The sequence below is a fragment of the Canis lupus genome, chromosome 16 (genome assembly GCF_003254725.2).
Source record: "Canis lupus dingo isolate Sandy chromosome 16, ASM325472v2, whole genome shotgun sequence".
Taxonomy (NCBI): Eukaryota; Metazoa; Chordata; class Mammalia; order Carnivora; family Canidae; genus Canis; species Canis lupus.
This window is the reverse complement of record NC_064258.1, coordinates 46,352,016-46,371,152: the sequence shown is the minus strand read 5'-3', so window position 1 is coordinate 46,371,152 and position 19,137 is coordinate 46,352,016. Positions and strand designations below refer to the sequence as shown.

Genomic DNA, 19,137 nt, shown 5'->3' with positions numbered 1-19,137 from the left:
TAAGGTAAGCTGCCAGAGTTTGTTGTGACACCTTGGTCACAGAAAAGATCGTGGACATGGACATGGAGGAGTCTCCCGACTACCAGGGTTCACAAGGCAATCCCACAGGGGAATGTGTAGAAGAGGTGTCTGCATCATGCCAGATTCTCCTGAGTTCTGATCCTGGCTGACTCCCTTACTAGATGTGTGATCCTAGGATAACCCAGGGACCCTGTGCATGCCCTCACCTCCTGCATCCTCACAGTGGGACAATGGTCCTACCTCACAGGGCTCTGTGCATACTCCGGGAGTCTTGTGTATCTCCTTTGCCTTTCTTACTCTTTGTGTTTAATTCGATTTATGATGCTAGTTCAAGCTTAAATTCATATATGCATGTATTTTCTTTTTGCTTCTTCTCTTAATCTGTTTGTGTATAATAATGGTCTCTCCTGAATTGTGATACTGTGTGTATATGTGTATGTCTTAAGGAATTATAAGGTAGAGGAAAAAAAAAGTGTTTCAATGTAAAATTTCATGAAAATTGAAATCATGGTTTGGGGTTTTTTGTATAGTTTATTATTGAAGTTCAATTTGCCAACATTATAGCATAACACCCAGTGCTCATCCCATCAAGTGCCCCCCCTCAGTGCCCGTCGCCGAGTCACCCCAACCCCCCCACCCACCTCCCCTTCCACTACCCTTAGTTCGTTTCTCAGAGTTAGGAGTCTCTTGTGTTCTGTCTTCCCCTCTGATATTTCCCACTCATTTTCTCTCCTTTCCCCTTAAATCATAGTTTGTTGACTCCAGAAATTAAACTGGAGAAGGCTTTATCCTTTTCTGAGACAGGTTTTGGCATATCTTACATCTGTTTGCTTGCTGTTAATTTGTTTCTTCAAAGAAAATCACGTGATGTTAAGTCGGCTATATTAGTTTTCTTTTGATGTGTAACCAGTTACCACAAATTTCATGGCTTAAAACATACCCACTTATTAGCTCACAGTTCTGTAGGTTGAAAATCCAGCACTGCATGCCTGTGTCCTCTACTCATTGTATCATTAGACTGAAGTCAACATACTGGCCAGACTGAGTTCCTGTCCGGAGACTGGGGAAAAATCCACTTCTAGGCTCATCCAGGTTGTCGGAAGAATTCAGTTCCATGTGTTTCTAGAACCATCTCTGTTCTCTTTTGCTGTTGGTGGAAGCACTGCGGCATCCTTCCACGCGCCCCTCTCCTTCACGCTAGCACCACGTGTGGAATCTTTCTCGCACTTTGGGCCTTGGTGACTTCCTCTCCTCTTGCTACTAGCTGCTGCCAGCCCTTAGAGTCTCTGCTCTTAACGGGCTTGTGTGATTGGGTCAAGCCTTACCCGTGGAATCCCACCGTGTTACAGTCAGCCGTCAAAAAACATAACCTGGGATCCCTGGGTAGCGCCAGTGGTTTGGCACCTGCCTTTGGCTCAGGGCGCGATCCTGGAGACCTGGGATCGAATCCCACATCGGGCTCCCGGTGCATGGAGCCTGCTTCTCCCTCTGCCTCTCTCTCTCTCTCTCTCTCTCTCTCTCTGTGACTATTGTAAATAAATAAAAATTTAAAAAAAAATAACCTAATTGTGGGAATAGATTCCATCATATTCACCGTCCCAGGGATTATGCAGGACATGTACACTAGGGAGTAGGAAATCTTGGGGGATACTTAAAAATCTTGCCTACCACACATGCTCACCATGCTTTTTGTTGTTGTTTTTGTTTTTTCCAAGGTTACAGAAGAGAACGGTGAGCAAATGCCCTGTTACTTTGTCATGGTAAGCTTACAAGAAGTTGGAGGAGTTGAAACTAAGAACTGGACCGTCCCCAGAAGGCTTAGCGAGTTCCAGAATTTACACAGGAAACTTAGTGAGGTACGAATACTCATAAACACAAGGTGTAGTTACTAAGCACGAAGATGATTAAGAGCTCATTTCAATTTTTACATATAAGGAAACTGATTGACCTTTCTCCTTTGCTGTGGATACTGGCAAAATGGCATTTTCAGCTTGACATTTGGAAATTAACTCATAGACTAAACCATTTAGTGTAAATCCTTCAGGATGAAGAATTGTCTGATCTCTGTCGAGCCTCATAAAACTCCAGAGCTGAAAGAGAGCTAGGGATCATCTAGGGCCACTGATTTTTGTTTTTTTGTTTTTGTTTTTGTTTTTAAGATCTTACTTATTTATTATGAGAGAGAGAGGGGGGCAGAGATACAGGCAGAGGGAGAAGCAGGCTCCAGGCAGGGAGCCCAATGTGGGGCTCTATCCCTGGTCTCCAGGATCATGCCCTGGGCTGAAGGCAGTGCTAAACTGCTGGGCCACCGGGGCTGCCCTAGGGCCACTGATTTTTGAAGCTGCCAGTTGTGACACTTTAGTGGGAAGCGAAATCAATTAATGATGGCAGCGATGGAAAGAACACTGAGTAGGTTGGATTTCAGCACAAAGATAAAGGCAGTCATAAAGTGTGGTTGAAAGTACAGACTCAGGAGCCAGACTGCTTGAGTTGGGATCCTAGCTGTGCTATTTAGAAGCTGTATGACCTGGGTCTTGTCACTGCATCTCTTTCTCTCTCTCCTTCATCAATAAAATACAAACTTTGATGGCACCTAAGTCTCTCTCACAGAATTGGTGAGAATTAAGGGAATAAACGTATTCAAAGCATTCATTGTTTCATAGAACTTCTTAGTTTTATATGTGGGTTATGTTCTATATGTGGAAATGCATATATGCATGAGCGGACTGCAACATAGCATGCATTTCCTCTGTGAGTTTTAGTTAAAAATGTCAGCTTCTAATCTAGGTCAGTTGTTTTAAGATGAGAGGAACTGGCCCCAGAGAGTTTGATTGATTTATCACAGGATGTGTTCATAGTGGCCCAACCAGGATTGGAATCCAGGTCATCTTATTTTCCATTCCATCTTTTTATTCTTCCATCTTTCTCCCGAATAGCGTCTTCTCTAACTCTCCTCCTACTGGAGATGACAGCCCTCTTCCCCAGCAACTGTGAAAAGCTCTGGTCACTTCTACTTTTGTTTCTGTTTATTCTCTGGCTCAGAATGAACGGACACTGGTATAATCCTGTGGTCACCTATCAGACTGCTGTTCTGCAAATGAAATATGTCTATTTCCTTTAACATTTTCTCCTAAGGGGATTTTTTTTAAAAAACCTTTTAATAATAATTTAAAAAAACCTTTTAATCACTAACTTATGAATGCTAATAACTTCTTCAAGTGCTTTTAAAAGGATGGTGGCCAAAACTGAGTGTCCTACTAGTTAACCTCTCAGATGGACTGTGGTCACCCTGGTAGTGTGGAAAGCAAAATACCTATCTTAATAAGAAGACTACATTTTCCCAAAAATGTGTGAGTAAAACTGACCCTGCAGAAAAGTGTGTCCTTTGCCCCGTGACAAATCATTGTGAAGCCAAAGTTCAGTATCCGTCCAGTTGCTCATCAAAACAGAAGGAAGAAGAAAAGGGAATTTAGAGGAGATTTTGAAAATAAAATGTGGAAAATGGTCTTTGAAAATCCAAAACAAGTAGCCTGATGCCTTAGAGGGAAAAAACCTTATAAAATTCCAGGTCTTTCCTTTTGTCTCGTCGTCTCATTTTCCTTATCTGTAGCTGATCACTGGGGTTCTTTTCTTACCCTTAGAATTTACTATCATGTGACTTCATTTTTGTGTGTGAACCCTTCATGTTGACAGCTGGGACGGGAAGCACCTTTTCAGGTCCCTGGTGAATTTTAATCTTCCCTTCTGACTCTCACTGCCTGTTTCATTTCTTGAAAATTATACCCCAAATTTGAGCCCTGACTTATCCTTGGGCACATGCCATTGTACTCCTGGTTCTTTAGTGGGCTGTGTGGGAAGGGCTAGTTTTTTCCTTTTCCAGCACCCAAAGCACTTGCATGCCCTTGTTGTGACGGGTCCCATGCCTTCTCTTGCCATGGCCAACCCCATGGGGCACTACTGTGACCCTTCTGTGCATAGATGATGACAAGGGCAGTAGAAACCGTGTCAGGCAAAGTCTGTGCTCACTGACTTTTCAATGCCAGTTGATTTTATTAAATGTATTCATACGGCCCTAGTGCCTTCATAAAGGGCCAGTGTTTGAAAATGGAGGCAAAGTCTGGAACATTTGGAACCTGCTGCCCCCTTGGTGTCTGAGGAGCAGACCGGCAAGTCTGCATAAATCAGCATAAAGAACACAGACTTTGTGGTCAGATGGATCTGGGTTTTAATCCTGACCTTTAATTGTCTCATATGTGAAATAGGAATGATGATCGTTGCCAACTCTTGGAGCTGTCGTTACACGTGCCGTGCTCCTAGCACGATGTCTGGAGAATGTAGGACTCAATTCACAAGGTGGCTCTTATTATTAACATATCTTATTATGATTAATGTACTTCCACCGTGCAGTTTGCCACTGAAAGGCAGTAATAGCGCGACAAGCCAAGTGACTCTTTCTTTCCGTTGTTTCCTTTTGTCAACTTGGATCACTTCTCATGGAGACATTGTAAACAAAGTACAGTAGGAAGACCTTCTTCCTGGGAGCCAGGTGTCACGCCGAGAGCGTGGTGCTTCATGGGGATCACATGGATCCACGTGTGAGCCTGGCCTCGGGATTGCCCAGCCCAGACAGTCATGGGCCTAGGGACAAGCTGTAGCTTTTCTCATCACATGTCCTGTTCCTCTCGATCCCTTGAGCCTGATTAGAACAGGCAAGTTTTCAAGGTCTTAAACCTCAAAAAAAAAAAAAAAAAGTGCAGGAGGAAGGTACTTGGTTTGTTTTGATTATAATTGTAAACTTTTTTTTAAAAACATGAAAATGTGATTCAAGATGTTAATATTTAATGTTTTCTTTCACAGTGTTTCCCTTCTTTAAAAAAAGTCCAGTTGCCTTCTCTTAGCAAGCTGCCTTTCAAATCTATAGATCACAAGTTTATGGAAAAATCAAAGAATCAATTAAATAAATTTTTACAGGTAAGCAATTGAAAAGTTTTGGATATGAGAGGAAAATTTAGTTATTTGGGGTTAAACTGTCGTCATCCTAAGAGCTTGCTTGTTCACTTCCCATTCTCATACGTCATACCAGGTCCTCACAATATCGTTGTGGTTTGTTTATAATTAAATATACCCCCCACACACACAAAATGTAAAGTATAAAAAATATGAAATACGTACAGTACAGCTATCTTGTGTGCAGCTTTATCCTTTTCCCCTGAGCACACCCTGTAACTAGCACCCAGGCCAGGAAACAGTATCATCAGTACCGTCCTGCCACCTTCCCATCATTGCCCCTGGCCCAGGGGCGGTCACGATCCTGACAACTAGCCACACAGACGGACTTGTGTTTGAACTTCATATAAATGGAATCATGCAGTGTGGACGCCTTTGTGCCTGACGGCCTTCACTCAGCAGCTGCGTTCAGGGGATCCGTCCATAGAGCTTGTTCTGGTTGTAGATGATTTGTCTTCACTACTATGTAGGTTTGTCACTGTGCGGATACACTACAGTCCATTCATCCCATTGTTGACGAGCGTCTGGACAGTTTCCAGGTGAGGCCATCAGGGGCAGGCTGCTAGAAGCTTCCAGCATTTGTCTTTTGGTGAATATATGCTGTGTGATACTTACAGGTCTGGGTTTCTTAGTTGGTCCAAGTGGTTGTAGCTGGTTTTTCACTGTCACCACAGCGTGGAAGGGTTCCGATTGCTCCCCATGCTCACCTCCACCTCTTTCCTGCCGGTTTCTTAGTCATCCTGGTGGGTCTGTGTGCTTGCTGGTCCTTCCCTGATGGCTTAGGAAGTAGGGCACCAGTCTGGGTTGCGTTGGCCACATGGATGTTTCTCTTTGTGAAATGTTTGCTCAGGTTGAGTCTGCACCTCCGTTCCGTTGCCTGTCTCTTCCACAGTGCTTTGTGGGAGTTCTGCGTGTGATCCGGATGGGAGTCTCTCGTCAGACCACTTCTGGGGCAAATATCTTCTCCCTTTCTGTGGATGGCCTTTTCACTCTCATGATTTCTTTTCGTGAACAGATGTTCTCAGTTTTAATTTAGCCCAACATATCAATTTTATCTTTTATGGTTATGCCTTCGTGCTTGATGAGAAATCTTTGCCTGCTCTGAGACCCTAAAGATATTCTCCTAATTTCCTCTAAATGCTTTATTGTTTGCCTTCAGTCCATTTTAGATAATAAGGCCAAAGGTGTATTATCCTTCATAGCAACCACTATTTATTTTTCCTTAGTGGGGCCCTCTGTATTCGGAGTCTAGTTAAGTTACTCAGACCACAGACCCCAAAGCCCTTATGGTTTTTGGAGGCATGGAACTTGGCCTCATGAGACACTTTCTGCCTATGTAGTAGTAGCTAGAAGGCTTGGGATTCTAAATAATGGCTGTTGCCAAATTCTTAGTAAAGGCTTTATTAAAACGTAGTTGTCCAATCAGAAGTGTGGATCTTTGTTAAAGTAGGTATGCTTAGGTCAGAGTTGCTTTGAAAGCATTAGTTTCTTTTTTTCCATGTATTCCTATCTTCCTCTGTCTCTCTTTTTATTTATATATAGTTTTATAAATATCTTATATACATTATATATTTATATATGATATTTATTTAAATAAATATAATATGAATATTAATATAAACAATATATTATTTATATATAAATATATAGATATACATATTTGTATGTATATATGTATCCTAAAGTTTTTCTAAGGTGCAAATTATTTTATTTCCTGAGGGAAGCTTTTATTTTATGATATCATAAAATATAAATGTGTGTGTATATAATGTTTAATGTAATATAATATAAATTTCCCTGAGGAAATAAAATAATTTACACCTTACAAAAACTCTGTGAGTTTAATTATGGCAGAACTGGTTTGGAGAATCATCAGTGTTTAAGTGCTCTTACAAGAGCATTTGAAACTGAAATACTCCCATTTTGATGCCGATTCAGAATGTCTAGGAAATAAACCCACTCCAACACAGTACCTGATTAAGTCATTCGGATGAACTGAAGATCTTGTGTGTGAAACAGACGTGTGTTATTCAAAATCCAAGCTTTTTAAGCTTCAAGTGTGTAGCTTGGGAACGCTCCAGTTGACTCTCTTGTTGCCTTCCAGCCTCTGCTGTTGGGAGGGCCTCCGTTTGTTTGGCCTTCCCTGGTGTGCCGCAGACCCCACGCTCTGTGCCTGCCCTTTCGGGGGTGCAGGGGTGGGGGGGCGCACACGTGCCCTTATTGGATTGTTGGTGATGGAAGTGGGTTAGCGAGTTCTGCTGCTGTGTCAACAGAAACTGCACTCTGAGGCCCTGCTGTTAGGTCGTGGGGACCATAGCAAGGCGAGCTAAGCCAGATGAAACTGGTTTCTAGGGACCTTCTGTCTTTTAATCAAGAGGATTTTAAGTCAGAAAGTAATGTTTTGGACTATTTTTCATTTCCTCAGAGACTGTTAATAAAGTCCTAACCATCGAATAGATTTAGGTCCTACAGCAGACTGTAGTTTCAAAGTATTATCCCACCAGCCACAAACAGGAAAAGTAAGGTGCAGAATGTTTACTTAGTCTTTTATTGGGTGCACAGGACCTTCCAGGAAAAGGAATTCCACTGAGTGTATGTTTACTTGCATGTCTATTTATGAAAAATGGTTCCCTGGTGAAGCATACTCATTGCACAGATATTTAATAATCTAGCTCGTCATTCCTGGCCATACCACCGCTAGGTCTGTCTTCATTCCTGCTGCCACCTTCCCCTGTCCTATTCACAGACATGCACTCCCCTCCAGTGGCGCCCTGCCCTGCTGCTGGGTATGCGTGTGCTGTGCACTTGGCCTGGAACGCCTTACCCCTTTCCCCATCACCCACTCAGTGGTCATCTGAGATCTTCACTAGAATGGAATAACATCTTGTAAGTGTTTGGGGGGAAACGAGTTGGGAATGGCTTGCCATCCCCGGAGAGCTTGAAAAGGATTAGACCAATTACACCTTGCCCCACCAACATCGGTGAGAATTTCTTAAGTTTTCCTATGTACTTAAATTATTTTCCTTCATAATAGAATACAATTTAGGCCAAAGTCTTATCACCCTTAATGATTTCTTTATTTATGTTGATTGTATTAAGTTTGAGACTTATCCTTGTGATCATTTCGTACTATTTTATGAAATAGTGCTGGAGTATAGATTAGCTAAAGGTAATCAAGTTAGAGAATATCTCATGCCTTCTAATCCATCTGTATGAACCCTTCATACTCCTCAAAAGGAATAAAGGCCTATTTATTGGGCTCTGGGGCCAGGGAAGGCAGTAGTGACACCAGCTCCTCTTGCCCCGTAACCTTCGCTCCATCTGAGGCAGAGCTCGCCCATTTCCAGACCAGCCTTCCACAGGACAAAGGAAGCTAACACTCAGGGAATGTTGGTCTTCCCCCTCCCCTGTCCCCAGTGAGGGGAGAGTGGGATGTTCTCACAGGTGCGCGCCTATGGCAGGGAAGGTCATAGAGTTGATTGGATTTCAACCTTCGCCCGAACAAATGTAATATGACTGTCCTGGACCAAGTCCTCCAAGATTAGGTCTTAACCTCTCCTGCCACCCCAGGCTCTGACATCAGAGGTGCTGTGTGCTCCAGTGTCCCTCTCTCCCAAGGGGATTATGTCGTAAATGGGGCACTATTTCCCACTGGTCTTGTTATTCCTAAACCCTGTATCTTTCTTTTTTCTTCAAGTTTTTATTTAAATTCCAGTAGCTAACGTGCACTGTCCTATTGGTTTCTGGTGTACAGTGTAATGACTCAACACTCCCATACGACGCCCAGCGCTCATCACAGCGGGTGCACCCCTTCATCCCTATTCACCTACATCCATCCCCCCACCCCTCCCCTCTGGGAGCCACCAGCTGTCTAGAGTTAAGAGGCAGTTTTTTGGTTTGCCGCTCTCTTTTTATCCCATTGCTTGTTTGTTTTGTTTCTTAAGTTCCACATAGGAGTGAACTCACATTAAACCCTGACTCTTTTAATACTAGACATTTAGACATTCCTGTGGTCACATTGTTAATCTCCCTGTCCTGTCAGTAGCACTTGCTTGTACATAAACTTAATTTATGTTCTTTCCTATCTCCAAAGGCCGGACAAGCACATAAAGAACTTTAGGAAGTTTCTAGTTCAAGGGCTAATAAAAGCAGTTATGTAATTATGTAAACAAGGACTGCTTGGAAGATGGCAGCACCGTGAGAAAAGTCCTGCCTAGCAGACAGTGCCATGTGACAGCTCACAGTGCTCTTTTTCAGCTGATGTACAAAGTCTGAACACAGCCATGGGAGGGTGGTCGAGTGGGATCCTTGTCAAATATGTAAACAGTGTCAAAGATATAAACTGCTCCAACACCCCAGTGGTCCCTGGGTCTGCGAGCTGTGTGCAAAGCGGGAGTTGTTTGTTGCACTGAGCAGTGCAAACCGCAGTGAGTCCTGTTGTCCACATGGCATCTCCTGCAGGCAGGATGATAAGGGTGCTCCAGCTAACCTGGAGAGGGTTGCTTGCAATTAAGATCATTGGAATTAGTCTGATGTGTTCTGTTTCAGGGGCAGAGGGAAAAGGTTTGGGGTTCGGCATTATGAAAATAAACCCCCATTACAGTCATTTGCACCTTGCTTGCCTTTATTGGTGGTGGTTTCCAGCAGCACGCATCTATTCCTCCGTAAGAGTAATGGACCCTCTTTCCTCCGCAGAATCTGCTTTCAGATGAAAGACTGTGTCAGAGTGAAGCACTTTATGCCTTTTTGAGCCCTTCTCCTGACTACCTCAAGGTGATTGATGTGCAGGGGAAAAAACCCACTTTTTCATTATCCTCATTTTTGGAAAGACTTCCTCGCGACTTCTTCTCCCATCAAGAGGTGAGCTGTCGGGATGCCTGGGTGGCTCAATAGGTTAATTGTCTGCCTTTAGTTCTCATGATCCTAGGGTTCTGGGATCGAGTCCCATGTCAGGCTCCCAGCTCAGTGGGGACTCTGCTTCTCCCTCTCTCCATTGCTTAGGTGCCCTATCTCTCACTATCTCTTGCTCTCTCAAATAAATAAATAAAATCTTAAAAAAAGAGGTGAGCTGTCGAAAGGTTGTGCCATTTTTGCAGCAGATTTAGGGGAATGTCTTTTTGAAGGTTTTTTGAAGTACCGAATATTTGTTGAAAGCATGCTATTAATGAGGGAAAAGGCAAATACATTCATTGTCAGTTACAATCGCTGTTATGTTTTGGGGACACCCGCTTGTGCTCCCTTACAAGCTACTTGCAAGAGTTAAGATACAGAGAAGAGCAATAACAAGGCTGGTAAGTGAAATGTGGCTGGGAGGTTGTAGGGGAGCCCCTGTAAAAGCCGTAGGCCAGCAGTCCAGAGGTGGGGTCACCATGAGAGGCAGCTGGAGGTCGTATTGAAGGTCGGGATAGAGGGACAGTCAGGGGGTCGTTGGACTGGAAAGGAAGGCTTCTGGAGTGGGCTGATGGGATATTCTGAAGCAAGATGAGTTTGGAGTGACATACATGGGTAGAGAAGCGAGTAGAGGGAGAGACTGCAGACATTTGGCGATTCTGTGTTCTGGACCTCAGGCTTCCCTGCAGAGTAAGCTCCTCACTCAAGTTTGGGCCATTGAAGCCCCTTCTTGTGGCTCTTCAGCTAATTTCACAAGACCATCCTGGAAATTGGCGTCTCTTTATAGAGACATTCATTGCCTCCTTGGTGCTGGTTGCTAAAGGCCACTGCCTCTTCAGCAGGATTGGTTTAATGAATTTGGACAGAAGGAGCTGATGATGGAAAAGAATGTGCTGTTTCCCTGCCTTCTGAGCCAGGAGAAATCTGTGCACAGCGCAGAGCGCATCTGCACCGTGCTCGGGTCTCTGTGTGCAAACCTGCTTCCCTCACCAGCATCTCTCCCGCCTGGGCCCTTTGGCAGCCGTATTTGCAGGGTCTGGCCACACCCGCTTAGCTTGCCCGCATGACCTCTCCATTTATTCCTGAGCCTCTGGGAGTTTACATGTGGCTCAATCAGTCTATGAGATTGGTGTCTGAAGGTGAGTGCGGGGGCCACGTCCAGTGGCTTCCTCTCCCGTTTACCCTCCGTCCACCTGTCCAGCATCCGATGTTGCTGTGAGGTGACTTCCCAGCTCTCTGTGACTTCTCCGCCCTCTCACTGCTCATCGTCCCCACAGTGCTGTCATTAGCCCTCTGCTTGGGCCCCAGTTTCAGCTGTTGCCTCTCTGCCAACATCAGAAGGAACCTGCTTGGCCTTGCTTCTGTTTGCTCCTCCGTGACATGAGCCTGGTCCTTGGCATAGAATGAGTTTTGGATTGAAACTTGCTGATATGCAGATCAGGAAATGAGAGGAGCTGAAATACAGAATCAGAGCTTGGGTCAGAGCTTTAACATAATGACATTACTTTGAAATATACATGTGTTTAAAAAACAGTGAATTTATTTATTTATTTTTAAAGACTTTATTAATTCACAAGAAACAGAGACGTAGGCAGAGGGAGAAGCAGGCTCCCCATAGGGAGCCTGATGTGGGACTCGATCCCAGGACCCTGGGATCACGACCTGAGCCAAAGGCAGACGCTCAACCACTGAGCCACCCAGGAGTCCCTAAAAAAATAGTGAATTTAAAATCAGGCACCTGGGTGGCTTAGTTGGTTAAGTGTCCGACTCTTGATTTCAGGTCAGGTCATGATCTCAGGTTCCTGAGGTCGAGCCCTGTGTTTGGGCGCTGTGTTCAGTGGGGAGTCTGCTTGAGGATTCTCTCGCTCTCTCTCTCCCTTTACCCCTCTCCCCCCTGCCCCTCTCCCCACACACTTATGCACACTGTCCATAGATAAATCTTTTTAAAAAAATTTAAAGGTCTTTTAAAATTCAGTGGCTAGAACACTATTCTGTTACCTACTAATTCACTCCTTATTAATACAATGATAGAGGTTTTTAAAACTTACTTTAAACCTTGAATAAGGTTTTAACATCAAGCTTTCCCCTGAGGTTAGATACACATTTTGCCCTGCTGTAGAGAATGCACAGATTTCTGCATGTGGGAAAGTCGAAAGAGTTTTTAAGGTTGAAATGTGAGCACACAGTTTGGAATTTACCCTTGAGGACTCTACCGACTTTCTTGCGTAAGTGATCTGTTTCCTTTGACCTTCCTGTACCTGCAGGAGGAGGCAGAGGAGGACAGTGACCTGTCGGATTATGGTGATGATGTGGATGGGAGGAAAGACGCCTTGGCTGAACCGTGTTTCATGTTGATTGGGGAGATCTTTGAGCTTCGAGGAAGTAAGCTTCTTTGTTATTATTTAATGGTAGTTGCTGTTAAGTGGTTCCACACACCCACTCTTAATATCCCTTTATTCCCGAGTCAGATGTGTATTTATATCCATCCACTCGTCAGCAGGTACTTTTAAGAGCCAACCAGCTACCACAGTAGAATCTGAGGCCACAACCTGAAGACGTGATCATCTCTGTCCTTGTGGAATTTGGGGTCCGAGCTACCCTAGACCATGTTCCTCTGAATACAGATGAACAAATTCATCTTTGAATTTCCTTTGTGTGATTTAGCATAGCCTCATTGCTTTATCACCAAAATGTATACAAAAAATAATTCTGCATAGCCAAGGAAGGAGCCGTGATGCTCAAGGTGAGGCTCTGGTGCTGTTAGGGTGCAGCGTACTCTGGCCAGGGACGCAGGCATGCCTCAACCCTGCCCTTCAGCTACCTTTGTTCCCATAGAGGAGTGGTTATGCCTGGAAGGGTGAGGGGATTTTGTCCCTCAGGGGACCTTTGGTGATACCTGGAAACATGTTTGGTTGTTACAGCTTGGGGGAGTGGTGCTACTGGCACCTTGTGGGTAAGGGCCAGGGATGCTGCTCAGCTTCCTATCTGCGCAAGTGAGCCACCCGCAGCAGAGCTGGCCTGTGCAAGAGTTAGCACCAAGGTCGAGAAGTGTTTCCCTAGTAGTACTTGAGGGGGATGTCCTTAGAAGAAACAAGAGCATGAAGGGGATTAAAATACTCTTGTTAAGGGCAGCCCTGATGGCCCAGTGGTTTACCACCACCTGCAGCCTCGGGTATGATCCTGGAGACCCGGGATCGAGTCCCACGTCGGGCTCCCGGCATGGAGCCTGCTTCTCCCTCTGCCTGTGTCTCTGTCCCCCTCTCTCTCTGTGTCTGTCATGAATAAATGAATAAAATCTTTATAAAAAATACTCTTGTTAAGATCCACACAGGTGCTTCTCCCCCAAAATGGTACTTGGGTAAGAGGTCAGAGTGTGCTGCTTGGCCAAGTCTCGAGTCCTGAATAGGAGCCTCTGCCCACACACACGTTCCACAGCCCCCCAACACTCTAAACCAGGAGGCCAGTGTACTCCATGTACCTGGAGCCCCAGGCTGGCTAGATACAGGACAGGTGCCTAAAGGCACCCCTGACGGCTTAGGAAAGGACACACATGAGAGGAGTAAGGGTTAGCAAGGCACAGTCATGCCACCAACCAGGAATATGTTGCCCTGGGACTGTCCTATGCTGTGTGTGCTCAGATTAGCATCTTTTTCCATGGGGTGAGGAAGGTGGGCTGGGAGTTTTAAGTGCCAGAATTAATTATTTTGGTCATGAATAAGCCAAAGCTAAAACAGTCAGCCAACACTTCGGAAGCATATGCTTTAGATATCACTCTGTAGGAGAAACAGAGGTACAGGAGACGTAGATGCTTCCTCCAGTGAATTTACAACACAGGGCTTCCAAAAATGCAATTCACGTTAAGCAGTGGACTCACTTCTAAACTACAGGCAGAGATTGATACGTAAGGATGTTCATTTTAGCATAATTTCATTAACGAAAAGATAGAAGTAAGCTGAGCTTTAGAAATGGGGGGATAGGTAGATTAAGAGCTGTCCATGATAGACTACCATCCAAATGAAAAAAACATCCCTGTTCCATATTTTAGACACTCTCAGATGTATATGGACGTTTCACTTGGTTCACTGTAGGCAGAAACAGCTAGCTCTCCACCCCGACTTTGGGTGAAACCTGGCCCATTGAACCCTGAGGCCTCCCTGTTTCCCACAGAGTTGATAGGAATGAGGAAGCACCACATTCGCCTTTGGGCACGGGTGCAGTCTTAGCGATGCAGAGAGATGGGGAGACGCGGTGGACGGGAGCCGGGCTCAAAGTCTTGTCTTTGCAGCGTGGTTATCCTCCATCATATGCCTGCTCTTGGAAGCAAATTTGGTTTTGCTAGTGACATTTCAGAGGGGAATAAATAGAACATCACTTATAATGAGATGAGATATACTTGCCATCAGCAAAATCCTAGTGTCGCTGCAGCTGCTCTGTCTCTGAACAAATGAGTCCTTGAAGGAATACCAGGACTGTTTCCTGTGTGGCGTGGGGACGGGCAGCCGGGACGGGCTAGGAGGAAAGTGGTAAAGGCCCAGATCCATGACGGGAGAGAATTTGCACCAAAGACATTTATTATTTTTGGCTCCTGCTCTATTCAGTGTACAAAAGGGCGTAAGATAGTCTTTAAAAATTTTATACCTGTCACTTGTCCATCAGGCATTCTTCTGAGACCTGCCCCTGTCCTCAGACCCTCTGCATGTGAGCTGCCTCTCGCCTGCCCTAGAAAGCCAGGGTGAAGCTATCATCCCTGGCAAGCACGCTCCTCCCGGCCTAAATCCCAGCCTAACGAACAAGTCTGCATGCTCTCAGCGTGCTCTGAGGTCCATAAAAAATTAAAGGCACTTTGGAAGCAGAATTCTGATTCCAGGACTTGTCTCTCACTTGAAAGATGAATGACGCTACTTTAAATGGACACACTTAGATCCATCTAAAAAGTCAGAGATGACTTTAGAATGTTTTAAAGTCCAGTGCCAAGTCCGTGTTAACTGTTGATTTCGCCTGGGTGCTCTCCCTTGTACAGAGGTGCTTGTGAGTTTAGTCCTTTTAGGATTCCCTACTGGGGCAGGAGCCCTGAACTCTTACACCCAAGTCCGAATTTCTCATTTGCTTATGTGTGAGTAGCTAAATATTTCAACGAAGGGATGTGAATTTATCCAGATGGAAAATTTGGTTTAGATTCCAATTTGTAGACCTAAGATATCCTCATAGTATTCCTTTGCCTTCTTTTGGCTTATATTCATATCCTGTACCTATAAAAATGTGTCTCCATGTTAATAATAAAAATTTAGATCTGTAGAACCTTTCACGACACTCACATAAAATATCAACAAGATCCTTAAAGCAGAAAATCACACATTACTCTTGTCCTTGAACAGATGAGGAGGTGAGGCTCAGGGCACCTTGTCCGTGCCCAGCTGCTCTGTGAGACAGCCTAGAAGAGCACCTGATCCTCATCTCACTCAGGGTCCTGGCTCTTTGCAGGTCACCTTTCTCCCAGAGGCATAAAATATATAAAAATATGCAGTGATCTACAAACTACTATCCAAATGGGAAGATCAACCCACCAATTCATTAATATTTCAAAATATTTGTCAATATTTGACTACAGATGTTTCTCATTCAGAGCAGTGTGTGAGAAAATTGGGTTCGACAAGCCAGAGAGAAATCTAAAATAGGCATTGCACTGTCTGTTAGCAGAAAACAGACATGTAAGTAGCCTGGGGACGTGTAAAATGAAGTCTTATTTCTACTTGCTAGCTCAGCTGCTGTTCAGGCATTGAAAAGCTATAAAAATGAGGCTTTATCTCATCAGTTGCTGTGTAGAAAGTGAAAGCTTAGGGAGAATTTTTGGACAGAAGTTTGCTAGCCTAGACCCAAATTCTACATAGTCTTGACTTGGTGTCAGGACTCGGAGATTTGAGTCAAATGGTATGATTTATGCTTTTTGCAGCTGTAAAAATGCCATAATTGTGATATGCTCTGCTAATTCCTTTCCTCTGATTTCTATTTTAGTGTTTAAATGGGTGAGAAGAACATTAATTGCTCTTGTTCAGGTCACTTTTGGAAGAACTATCAACAAGTAAGTTGCTTGAAATTAGTATTTGAATTCATGCCTTACTCTTCGCCCTAAAAGTCCATTTCCTATACTTGTGGTGTAGTAGCCAGTGATCTCTCTAGCTGAAGATATTGTATTTTCTCATTTTTGTTTCTGCGGTGATTCTTTTTCTTTTTTTTTTTTTTCTGCTGTGATTCTAAGACTGGATAGGAAGACAGGTTTCTGAAAGAATTTCTTTCACAGAATGCACGGTGAGCTAAATGATCAAAGCTTAAGTTAGCTTCAGCGTTCTGGCTGCAAGGGTCAGAAAATGCTGTTCTGTGGGGGCAGCTGGCTGCTCCATTGGTGGACCGTGAGACTCTTGATCTCGGGGTTGTGAGTTCGAGCCCCATGTTGGGTGTATAGAGATTACTTAAAAGCATAAATCTGAAAAACAAAGGTGAAAACTGAAAAGTTCTGTAAAGTTCTCTTTGGATCATGATGTCCAGTTTGAATATCTTGGGTATAGCGTTTTTATGTTTAAGGCTTAGACTCTAAATCAAAATGAAAGTAGGATGAGCATCACATGGCAGGTATTTATTTGGAGGGAAAAGCAAATGATGTTTGTTTTTTTTTCCCCAGTTGGGATAAACATTAAAATGGTCATTGCTCTTACTAGTTAATATCCACCCATTGAGATATAGGTGTGTAGCCTGTAGCACTGTTGGAAGCCATGTGTATATCCTAAGCTATATCCATTATCCAGATACATAAGAGTTTAACTCCAGTTCTATATATGGAACTCTTCAAGAGATCAACATTGTGACTTCCTGCACAATAAAAATGTTGAGTCACTTGCTAAAAGACAAGGGGAAGAAATCACTTTTTTTGTAGAGCAAAATACGTTTCCAGATGAAATGATCAGATAGTCCCAAGTGATCAGATGGTAGTTGTTAAAACCATCATAGTAATCTTGTACTTATGTTTATCATGTAAATCATAAATATGTAAGGAAACATAGTGGAGAACAGGTTGTCTTCTTCTTCTTTCACAAATAGAATATATTTTCCTTGTAGTCATAAGGAAAAGTTTCCTTCGATTTCTGAGATTTTTAAAGAATGATATTAGTGGCTTATGTCATTGACTTAGTGTCCTAGGCTTTTGTTTTAATCAGAAACATGGCCTGCATAACTTACCATTTCAGTCTAATGCAAATCCCTTAACTATTATGTAGACAGGCCTTAGATAAAAAGAATTCTACAATGGCCCTATATTTCTCAGTACTCCAGACTTGCTAATTTATTTTCTTTTTCCGTTTCAGCAAATCATGCATACTTTCTTGCTCCTACCTGCGATACTGGCTCTCACTTAAAAGATGAGCAGCTGTGGTTTGTGAGCCACGAATACATTTGGCAGTTATTTTTGTGGGGCTTGGAGGAGAAGCATCATGTAGAGGGTTTTCAGGCTGTTCATTTCAATGGGCTTCTTATCAGGTAGACAAATGATGGAGCACCTGGCCCTTTGCTATTTTTGCCTTTAGCAGAGATGACACATCAGAAAATTAAGCAGCAGTACAATATGTGCCTCTTGCCTTGTACCAGCTATAATTTCACATACCAGAATTGATTCAGAAGCTTCCTATGGTTTTGGCTAATTGAGAGTCAGATTTAAATTGATAGAAAAATCCTAGGCTATGGCCTTTGGTAAGAGTCACTTACCTGATTTTAAATTGCAAATTGAAATTTTCTTACTTAATTTCTTCATGTGGTTCCAGTGAGTAACTCAAAACAAGACTACAGAAAAAACAAGGTGTCTGCAGTTACATGTAGATTTTTTTAGGTAGGCAGGTTGGTAGTTCTCTCTTAAAGCAGAAGTCCCATTAAATTAATAAAATTATTTGGTCTAGATATGAATTTGCCCGTTTTTTTTTTTTCTTTTTAAGATTTTCATTTATTCATTAGAGTGAGAGAGCGAGAGCATGAGCGGAGGGAAGAGCAGAGGGAGAGGAGACTCTGTGCTAAGCAGGGAGCCTGACATGAGGCTCGATTCCAGGACCCTGAGATCATGACCTGAGCCGAAGGCAGACACTTAACCCACTGAGCCACCCAGGGGCCCCCGAACTGCTCAGTTCTAAGCAGTATAGGGAAGTATCCTGGGAGACATGTAGTTACAAACAGAATTAACATATTTTTTTTTATTTTTTATTTTTTTTTTAGAATTAACATATTTTTGACCCATGATAGTTTAGACATCAGTTGTAATTGATTCCTGGGCAAAGTACTCAGGCTTGAAACCTCTATTTCAGATAGTTTCTGAAAATCTTCTATTGTCCCTTTACATGGTTGGAAAATCAAATTCTTGAAGGGCTTTTTGACTTACTATTATTCATGAATCGAGTTTGAAATTTCAGGTCTTTCTGGCACCGTCAAGATGATTTTTACCCCCCTTTCCCCTCCCAATCTCACAACTGCTCTTGGGCTCTTCGAACTGTGGGCATCCTGGAATGGGGTGGGCTGTTACCGCTGCCTAATGAGATAGGGTTATGTGGAAGAGCTGGACGACCAGAGGAAAGCCATTTATTTGTAACCTGTGCAAGTCAAATGTCTGCCCAACTTTCATTCCCAGGGAAACGCAGAACACTCTAGATAGCAGCGTATCTTTCCCAAGGCCTCTACTCGAGGATGGCAGGTAGCACCTTTCTTTCCTCTTGCCTAGTGAGCACATGAGATGCTTCAGCCTGGGTCACAGCACCCTGCCCAGCGTGCTTGCCACAGCAACCCCAAGAGACAGCTAGTGAAAGAGCCAGAGTCGTCCCCCTAAGACTTCGGGAGCTCAGGGGAGCTTTCCAGACTGCTTTTAACAGTGCAAAAGCGCATTTATGTTTTCCGTCTACATCACTTCATGGAGAAGTCAGTGTATCACGTACTGTGCACAGAGTAGCTGTAAGCTTCACACATGTGGGTCTCCTCGAGGTTCTTGTCTTTACAGATTGCAGGGTGCTGCCTGGCAGACATATGGAGAGGTCAGTACCAGCGGAAATGTGAGCTCCAGGAATGGATGGATGGTCACCCAGCACCACCAAAATAAAAAATATCTTTCGGAGCCAGAGTTTAAAAATCCAATTCCTAGTTTATTCATCAGACATTTAGATCAGGCCTGTATCTTAACCCACCCGTTGATAAATG

The 19,137-nt window shown here is 43.6% G+C and overlaps 1 protein-coding gene across 6 annotated transcripts in view; it reads left to right on the top strand.

The window, feature by feature from the left end:
• The window catches only part of SNX25 (sorting nexin 25), a 142,251-nt gene that overhangs the window by 121,068 nt on the left and 2,046 nt on the right, over positions 1–19,137 (top strand). For 4 of the 6 annotated variants that reach the window (XM_025471804.3, XM_025471805.3, XM_049095184.1 and 1 more), the window contains 5 exons: positions 1,737–1,877; positions 4,879–4,992; positions 9,724–9,888; positions 12,183–12,300; positions 15,931–15,997. In XM_025471804.3, coding sequence (XP_025327589.1) covers positions 1,737–1,877; positions 4,879–4,992; positions 9,724–9,888; positions 12,183–12,300; positions 15,931–15,997 — 605 coding nt within the window. Of the gene's footprint in view, positions 1–1,736; positions 1,878–4,878; positions 4,993–9,723; positions 9,889–12,182; positions 12,301–15,930; positions 15,998–17,273; positions 17,446–19,137 lie in introns of those variants that run through there. The other 2 variants (XR_004805839.2, XR_004805840.2) reach the window with 2 other exon arrangements.